General features: G+C 53.7%; 1 protein-coding gene across 1 annotated transcript; it reads left to right on the forward strand.

The window, feature by feature from the left end:
- The first annotated feature begins 279 nt into the window (after positions 1-279).
- Positions 280-8,313, forward strand: LOC113962002 (hydrocephalus-inducing protein homolog). The gene is made up of 9 exons (XM_027672803.1): positions 280-581; positions 2,031-2,174; positions 2,674-2,987; positions 3,656-4,040; positions 4,526-4,624; positions 5,194-5,403; positions 6,261-6,398; positions 7,419-7,596; positions 8,114-8,313. Exons 1-9 carry the CDS (start codon positions 432-434, stop codon positions 8,296-8,298), a joined length of 1,803 nt encoding a protein of 600 aa, XP_027528604.1. The 5' UTR covers positions 280-431; the 3' UTR covers positions 8,299-8,313.
- Positions 8,314-8,830: the final 517 nt, after the last annotated feature.

Here is an 8,830-nt window from a genome sequence, read left to right on the forward strand (position 1 = left end):
TTTTTGTGATTCCATAGCTACCAAACCCCAATGCTGATCCCAAAATATGGGCTGAAGGAAGTATTGCTCCTTGGGGGCAAACAGGAGGTTACCAGTGTCACCTGCTGAGGCACAAAGGAAGGGCAGAGAAAATAGGTTACACTTAAAGTAGGAGCCCAAGCAGAAAGTGAATTAAACAAGTGCCAAGTGGTTTATTTAGGGTAAGCAGGGAGTAAAAGAGAAGCCCTGTGAAAGGAGGGAGTGTCTCACGAGTGCCTTTTGTGGCTATTGGGGTGCAGTGTTAAAGCCATTGGAGCACAGAGGAAATAGGCTGCAGCACAGGAAGAAAAGGGGGCAGTGTCTGTAACTTTGTGGCCCGTGGTGGGTGAGGAGCCAACGCAGGGCGTTTGCTGGACACCCTGCCAGCAGCACTGGTGACAAGTGACTCTTGCATGCAGGAGGTGGAGGAGAAACTGGTGTGTGAGGCAGTCGTGGAGCCAGAGATAACAAAGAAAGTGATAATCAAGACAAAGGTCACCTGCAAGTTCATTTCTCCCACGGTGCAAATATCATCCAGAGCAATCACTTTCCGTGTGGAGAAGGTAAGTCTCTGGATTGCATCCCGGCATTTAACAGCACGGCTCAGTGAGAGAGCTCGTGGGGAGGGGGGATGTGCTTGTGTTAACAGCCCTCTTTACCCTTCCTGAGGCACTTTGTAAAGTAAGTGAGGATGTTTTTAGAGATGAGACTGGTTTTGAACTTCCTCAAAGCAGAGTTGCGGCTCCAGCTGCACTGCTGAGGGGGACCGTGGCCACCTGGAGAGAGATGCCAGTTTCTGTGCTCACTGTCAGGGGAGGTTTTTGAGGATCCTCCAACGCACGGTGATACCTGAACACCAGTGCTGTAGGGAAGCTGAGAAAAACAGAGATTCCTGTGAATTCCTCAGGCTGATGTAGAAAAACCTGTCATCTGTGTGTCTTTGCCTTCTCTGCTGTTGATATGGATGCTCTATGGAATAGCTCTATGGTACAGCTCTGTGCATTTCCCCAAGCCCCACACATGTCCTGCAGCTGCAGTGATGGTGACACCGAGGCAAAGCAGGTGCCCTTTAGTCTCTGGATCCCAACTTCTGCATCATCATTCCCACAAGGTGTCTGGAAAGGATGTTGCATTATTTGGTTTCTGTGGTTTTGGGTCTCTCTTCAGGTTCCCAGGCTTCCATGGAAGCACCTAATTCTGGGAACAGGCAGTTCAGATGTAATGAGCAGCTTTTCAGCTCTCCCTGATGCCTGCCTGTGCTCTGCTTGATGCCACACTGATTTATGGAGTGCTCTGGCACTGCAGCTGTTTGATATCAATACATGCAGAACTAGTTTCCCAAACTCTGTCTGGTTTCTCTGCCCCACGCAAGAAGCCACCACAATGCACAAACAAGAAGAAGGAGCTTAGGCTGATCATAGCTTTGAGGTTATAGACACCATGTGCCTATAGCAGAGGCAGCAGGACACACATTGCAGAGGGACTGTTGAGGTTTCTGGCTGGCCACATGTTCATGGAATGTTCAAAGCTGACCTTGGGCTGCTGCAGGATCTCCACCCTGGGCCAAATCCTGCTTGCTTTTCTCTTCTGACTGGCATCAGTGCTTCTAGGAGGCTGCTGGAGCCAATAAGAGTGTGAGAAATGACTGTATATGAGGGAAGATCATGTTGTGCTGTTCTGCCCAAGAGAGGAGACAAAACTGGAGACAAACGTTCTGGGGTCACTTTCTGCCTTTGATCTTGTTCAAGCAGCTGCCTCCTCTCAGGAGCCTATTCCCTCCTATTCCCTCCTCTGTACATGGGAGTGTTTCCTTGTCTGCCAGGGGAGGCTGTGGTTTCCAAACATGAAAAGAATCAGTTCTAGGGAAAAATGTCCTGGAAGGCTTAGAATCAAAGAAAAAGAGTAAATAGAGATGTATGCACTTCTGAGGTTGAGAAATGTGAAATGCATTGGAAGGGGAAGGAGGTCTGTGGCTCCTTGAGGTTGTTTTTCCTTGTCTCCTGTTTCTGTAGCACCCCAAGGATGTCCTGACTCTTCAGTACAAGCCTCTGTCTTTAAAAAACACCTGCTGCCTGCCATTGTACCTTTTGCTGGACTTGAGGCAGCCGTTCCTAATCTGTGATGCAAACCAGCAGCGCCTCCCTGCAGGGGCCCAGGTGAGCAGCCAAGGACCCTCCTGCCAGGGGGCTTTGAAGAGGGAGGGCTGTGGTGGTGCCCTTCTGTTGGGAGGTCCCTGGGTCAAGAAGTTTATTCCATAGAGTCAGCAGTGGACTGGCCTGAACTGTGAACTGAGTCAGCAGAGCTGCTGAAGGAAGCAAAAACTCATCTGAATTGGAAAGATCCCTCCTGGCTCTAAGACATGAGGGGAAGGGAGCAGGCAGCCAAGTGTGGGCAAGCCGTGCAGCAGAGGTGTCTCCTGGAGAGCAGCCCAGCTCTCCAGCAGCCACCCTCTTGTATTGCTGCCGAGCACAGAAACAGGAGCCTGAGAATCCCCCACTGGAGTGTGGTGCTTGCAGTCAGAGCTTCCCTTGTAAAGAACTGAAGGGTGGACTGGGAAGGCCGTGCTGGGGTCACACTTGGAGCGTTTATGGTTTCGTGCTGTCAGACCTTGGGACTCCATCGTGTGGGTGACTGACACTCCTTGTCTCCTTGCAGCCTGTGGAGATGGAGGCAGGGCAGGAACTTCATCTCTACATCAGCTTTAACCCAGCCTATGAAAAGGATCCGATCAGCTGGGTAGTAGAGAAGACTCTGAAGATCCGGCTCATGGACCATCCTCATGAGGAAGAGATCACCGTTCGGGGAGAGGTCTACTTCCCGAATCTCCGGATCCCCACCAAAGCACTGGACTTTGGTTGCATCGTGAATGGCACAGAACAAGTGCGTTACCTGGAGATGACCAACTGCGGCCCAATCCCTGCCCACTACCACTGGTCATTCCAGGTGAACAGCAAGGAGTACCCAACAGGGTATGTGCACTTTTGCCCTCTCCTGGAACCTCTTTTTCCTGGGGTCCTGTTTGTACTTTGCAAAGACCAAAGCTGCTTGCCTGGGATCTGACAAACTGCTTTTGACTTTCCCTTGTGGAAATAACGCTGACCAGCCGTGGTCAGGCTGGATGCTCAGGGAATAGGTGTTTTCCATGAGTTTGGTGCTGCTGTAGTCCCCCTGCTGGTTTCCTCTGGGAAGGAAAGCTGGTGGGGAAATCTGCTTTCTCAGACCTCTGTGGCCTGAGGCAGTGACCACCTTGGTGAAGGGCTCCTAGTCCCACCTCCACAGTGCTGGTGGAGGCACTTTCACAGCCCTTTGGCCCCTCTGCTTTGGGATGGGTCCTCTCTGCAAGCAGAGAAACTGCTCTCTGCTCCTTGCTGTCTTCTCTGCATTCCCAGCCTTGGCCTGGAAGTGCTGGAGGATGCCCAGAAAGTCCCAAATTACCTCACAGAAAGAGCTAGTTAGCACCTGAGCTGATGGTGAACATCTTGTTACCTTCCCCTTCCTTCTCCTTTTCTGAGACACCCCCTTTCTGAGCTCACCACACCTGCACCCACCCAGGGGCTGCATCCTGACGAGGAATTGCTCGTGCAGGTGTCCCTCCCTCCCACTGCAGGTCCGTGATCACAGTGACGTTGTTTTCCAGGTTCATACCTTCCCCACCTACATTCAAACCACAAATAGTCACGTTCGGCTGTGTTGAGTGTGGGCGTTATCCAAGGAGGTACTTCAGGCCTGGAAGTGTGCAGGAGCCAGCCAAAGCCCCGGGAGCAGCACAGGACTCTGCCCAACAATCATCACATTCAGCAAACTGCCTGGAAACAGAACGGGATTCTTCTGGAGAGTCATCAGATTCAGAGGACTCCCTGGAAACAGAATGGGATTCTTGTGAAGAGTCATCAGATTCAGAGGACTCCCTGGAAACAGAGGATGATTCTCCTAAACAGTCACCAGATCCAGAGAACTCCCTGGAAACAAAGGAGGACTCTTCCCAAAAGTCGTCACATTCAGAGGCCTCCCTGGAAGCAAAGGTGGGTTTTCTTGTGCACCTGCCACTTGTGTTCCTCCCCCAGCTTGCCACCAAAAAGCCGTGCTCGTGCCGACCTCCCCTTTTGCTGCCCTGCTGTTGTGTGCCCTGAGAGTGGGCTGGGCAGCAGGGCCAGTGGCTGGACATGGGGCGTCTGGGGAGGGAGAAATAGGATACTTTTCTTTGGAGAAGCCCACTCAGATCCTACAGACCTATGCTGAGTTTGGGATTTTTGGCTCGTTTTCTTTACAATGTAAAATGAGGCTTTTCTGCATCATGATGAGAAGGTTTCCAGTTTCCTTCCTGTAGCAAGCCGTGCCAAATCCTGATCTCCATGTACCCCCTTCCCAGCCCAGCTAGACCACCCCTTTTCAGGTCTCTGCCTTCACCCACGAGCTGCACTGCAGTGACGGCCCCAGAGCTGCCTTTTACAGAGTGAGACTTGGCAAGGTGGCTGTGTCCTGGAATGGCAAGTGCCTTGTCTTCCAGGTGCCACCACACACTGCTGCAGGGCCTCGGAGCTCAGCGGAGACGAAGGGGTCTGGGCAGTCGGCAGAGGCAAAGCCCCCTGGCTTCAGAGCGGAGGAGGTGAGTGGGAATCTCTCTCACTTGCACGTTTTCAGTGTGGCAAGCAGGTCTGTTGCCCCCAGAGCTACAGAACTCCCTGTGCAGAACCCATGAAGGGCATTGCTCCCCTGGTACCTCATCAGGTGCTCAACAGGATATTTTTCAGGAGCTTTTGTTGTAGCAGCATGTAAGTCAGAGAGAGGGAAAAGCCTCAGGAGTCAGATGAGCTGGGCTGGAGTCCTCCCCTCAGCTCCAAGAGCTCTCACCTCTGAGTCTTCTGCTTCTCTGAAGGCAGTAAAAACTAGTTTTAAAGGCAAGTTCTGCAGCAGAGAGAATGTCTTGCTGCCAGGAGACATCCCAGTTTAATGTCTGGTATTAATTAATGCATTGAGCAGTGAGTATGGCAGAAGACTTTGGCCATGCTCCCTCCACTGGTCAGTGGCATGGAGGCAGGATGAGATTAGGATGCTTCTGGCTGGTGTTTGAGGAACAGGCCCCTCCAGCTATGGTTGTACTTTGCTCCAAGCCACGGCTGCTCTTCTGCACCCATTTCCACGCTCAGCGACTCAATCCCTCCTCCCCTCCTGCAGGTTTTCGATGTCCAGCCGGTGTCCGGTGTGCTGCAGCCGGGCAGGAGCCAGCAGGTGCCCGTCACCTTCTTTGGCCACGCCAACATCATCGCCCATGTCACGGCGCTGTGTCGGGTGGAGGGAGGCCCAACCTATGAGGTAAAGCTAAGGGGGGAGACTTCGGTCCTCACCTACCACCTGAGCACTGAGGAGATCGACTGCGGGCTGCAGGTAACACCCCCTTCTCCTGGCAGAGCTGCTGCCTTGGGACCATCACCAGCAGGTTGCTGCCCAGCCCGGCCCAGGGCTCTCTCCCCTTCCCAGCTCCTTTGTTGGCTCTGGGGCTTGGAAGTACAACCTTGGAGGGATATGTCTGGCATCCAAACTGCTTTGTAATGTCCATCTCCACCCCCCTCCAGAATGTTGGGAATTCCTTCTCTTCAGGGTACCAAATGCTGCTTCCTGGAGCAAGCAGGACCCCAGTGGGGATTTCCAGAGGGACACGTCCCTGAGACATCCCTCTGCTGACCCACTCCTAAAGCCTGAGCTCCAACGAGATGCTCTTGTTTAATGCTCTTGTTTAATCCACAAAATAACCCAGTTGGGCTTCCAGTCACGGCAGTTGGAGAGAATGTCTCAATATAATCCTCACTTTCCTACTTCTCAGTTAAAAGTCCACAGGTCTTTCCAGCTGCTGTCCCCGTCTTGGTGCCCCATCTGTCTCCCTTTTTGCTGGTGTGTTGCTTGCCAATACTTGCATGCAGGTGCCTTTTCTTCTGGAGTGCCTCGATGCCACCTCCTTTGTTTCTCCTGGCTGTTGGTGACCCCTCAGAGTGCAGAGGGCCTGTGTCCCCCGGTTCATTTCTTAGTGGCTCTCCCATGGTTGTTCCTGCCCCTCTGTGTGCTGCCAGAACTCTGTTCCTGTGCAGGTCCCTGTGCCTGGGGGTTCCCCACGTTCCCAAGTGCCTGTAGTTCATCCCCGGTCCCTGCTCCTGCGGTGTGTCTGCTTTCAACCCCATGAAAGAGGAAGGAGATTCCCAGCAGCAGGCCTGTGTCTGTAACTTCCCACTCCTCTGTTCTCTCTTCAGCTCTTTAATGAAGTCACCAAAGCAGAGGTCACCCTGCGGAACAACGGGAAGATGGGATTCACCTACGTGGTACAGAGCCCCAGCACTGGCACTGCAGACAAGCCTCTGCCTGGTGTGCTCGTGGTCCTGCCCAACACAGTGAGTGGCAATTGACTGACCCCAGCCCTGTGTCAGGGGGCCAAGGAGAGGGTTAAAGAGAAAAAAGGGGGGAAAACAAAGCCAAACCCAGCCACGAGAGACAGGGCTGTAAGCGATTGCTGCTGGGGGCAGAGAAGGTCAAGCAAGTGCCATCCTGACAGACTCCCTGTGGCCTTGGCTGGCGAGTGGCTCTGCCATCCCAGGGCAGCCACCGGCGGGAGGCACGAGCACGTTGGTCACTCCTTGGCCCCCGACTGCTGAGCTCTGGGGCTGTGCTGGCACTGAGGCTCTTCTGAGGGTCACCTTACCCCAGCTGTGGGATCAGACAGGACTAAGCAGCACTTACATATTCCTTGCTTGGGCTTGAAGCTCCTCTGCCAGAAATTGTCACAGCCCCTGTGCTGGTCCTTCCCTCCCCCCAGCTGTGCTGCTCTGGAGCAGCTTTGTGGGGCAGTGAGGGGGCCAGGGAGGAGTGGGGCTGGAAGAGCAGAGAGAGGAATTTGGAGCATCCCACCACTGTCTCAGCTTCTCAGTGCTGCCTGGATGTCTTTGAGGTGAAGCAGTGTTCCCTTCTTTGTCCCTCTTTGCCATGGGAAGAGGAAGCCCATTGGCTTTCCCATTTCTTCCTGCCTGTCTCTTACAAGGGGTGACAGGAGCTGCTGGCCCTTCTGAGAGCGTGGGCACTTCACTCCTCTTCCCCAGTGGTGGCAAAAGAGCTTTTACCTGTTCAGCCTGGCTCTGGCTGGCAGAGGGCAAACCCCATTAGCAGCAGAGCCGTGCTCACGCTGAGCACAGGGCAGGCTCTGCTGGGGGAGCAGCCTTAGGAGCCCTGGGAAGGACACACTGTACCCTCGCCTTGGAGGCTCAAGCTTTTGGGTATGAGGAAGGTAGAAGGTGATGTGGTCTGACGTTTTCTTCCAGAGAGAACCTGTCTTCTCTTCTCAGCCTGTCTGTGACCTGAGCCTTCCTCCATCACACCCTCTTTGATGCATTGCCTCCCTCTTCTCCTGTCCCTTGCAGGCTTCCATTGAACCTGGCAAGGAGCAAGTGCTGAAGCTCTATTACCTGCCAGGAGTGCCAGGAGTCTTCTGCAGGACTTTCCAGGTTCAAGTGGGTCACCTGAAACCAGCAGAAATCTCCCTGAAAGGAGAGGCGGTCTTTGCCGGGATCTGTCTGGACCTGCCCTGGAGCATCAGAGGTGAGCACTGCCCATCTGCTCCCCAGCAAAGTCCCCACTGGGGTTTTTCCCTACTGTAATGCCCAGAGGGCAGCTCACACCCATCTCCACCAAGCCTGGAGGTTGCAGGGCTGCCAGACCAACACTCACCCCTCTGGTTGCTTCCTGAGTCTTGAGCAGACAAGCACATGTAGGCTTTGTCCAAGTAACCATCCTGCAGCTCTTGCCAGCACATCCGTCAGAGGCCTGGAAAGATGGCTGGACAGAAAAGCTTGGGAAAGCTGGAAGAGAGGCTGGCAGGGCTTTTGGCAGGGGTGGATTTGCATGACACTGCAGGGGATGAGATGCTCCTCTGAGGGGAGGAAGATGGGTGGGAGTGATCATGAGGATTCAGAGACGAGCAGCAGCGTCCAGAGATGGCTTTCCATTGATGGGTTGTTTCTGGGAGAGACCAGCATTTGGGGGAGTGGGACTTCTCAGCTTCAATGGCATTGGCAGTGCACCCACACTTCTATTTGTGAATGTTTTCTTCCTCCAGGAAATGAAAAATACGAGAGACTATTGAAACAAGCAAAAGAAAAGCTGAAAAAAGACAAGCAGAACAAGAAAGCAAGTGTTTGGAGGAAGGCTCAAATCAGGAAGCGACACGCAAAGGGCCCTGGCATTGTGGTAGGAACAGCTGCAGTCCCATTTGGCACATGCCACCCTCCCCATGTCACTTGAGCCCCTGACACCCCACAACACCCCACAAGAGCTTCTCAGTGCCCTGCTGGCACTTGGGACCTCCCTGCCCACACCTGGCCACAAACATGCCTCAGCTCAGCGTTGCCCCACCTCTGGTCGTGGTCTCTCCTGGAGATGTACCAAGCTTCCCGGCTACTCCCCTTGCTGGGGAGTTTGTTGCTCCCAAATCAAGCCCTAGCAGGTTTACAGACCTTAGTAGCAGCAGCCTGACTGTGCCCTGGGACTGTGCTGGCAGTGCTCAACTCCAAGAGGCACCAGCTTGACTGGGGTTCCCTTTTCTAGGCAGCTTTTGTCCAAACTGCTTTGGCACTGGTTGGGGACAGGCAAATATCTGAAGCTCTGGAAGGTTGCTGGCTTGTCTGTCTGGCCAGATCAGCTTTTCTAGCAGTGGGTGGGAAGGCAGAGATGCTGCAGTTATTTCCCTGGAGAGAAGGTCCTGGCTGGGAGAGCAGAACGTGTCACGGACACTGAGCAGCCAGACAGGAGGACCCCATTCCCCCTCTCAACAAGA

Source organism: Neopelma chrysocephalum, unplaced genomic scaffold (assembly GCF_003984885.1).
Source record: "Neopelma chrysocephalum unplaced genomic scaffold, ASM398488v2 Primary Assembly neopelma1_97935, whole genome shotgun sequence".
Classification (NCBI taxonomy): domain Eukaryota; kingdom Metazoa; phylum Chordata; class Aves; order Passeriformes; family Pipridae; genus Neopelma; species Neopelma chrysocephalum.

What these genes read in the sequence shown, in the direction of transcription:
- LOC113962002 (XM_027672803.1), top strand. Translation starts at nt 432, where the DNA reads ATGCAGGAGGTGGAGGAGAAACTGGTGTGTGAGGCAGTCGTGGAGCCA. An exon ending in AGCAAGGAGTACCCAACAGG is followed by an intron (nt 2,988 to 3,655) that starts GTATGTGCACTT and finishes GTTGTTTTCCAG; the next exon opens with GTTCATACCTTCCCCACCTA. An exon ending in TCGTGGTCCTGCCCAACACA is followed by an intron (nt 6,399 to 7,418) that starts GTGAGTGGCAAT and finishes TGTCCCTTGCAG; the next exon opens with GCTTCCATTGAACCTGGCAA.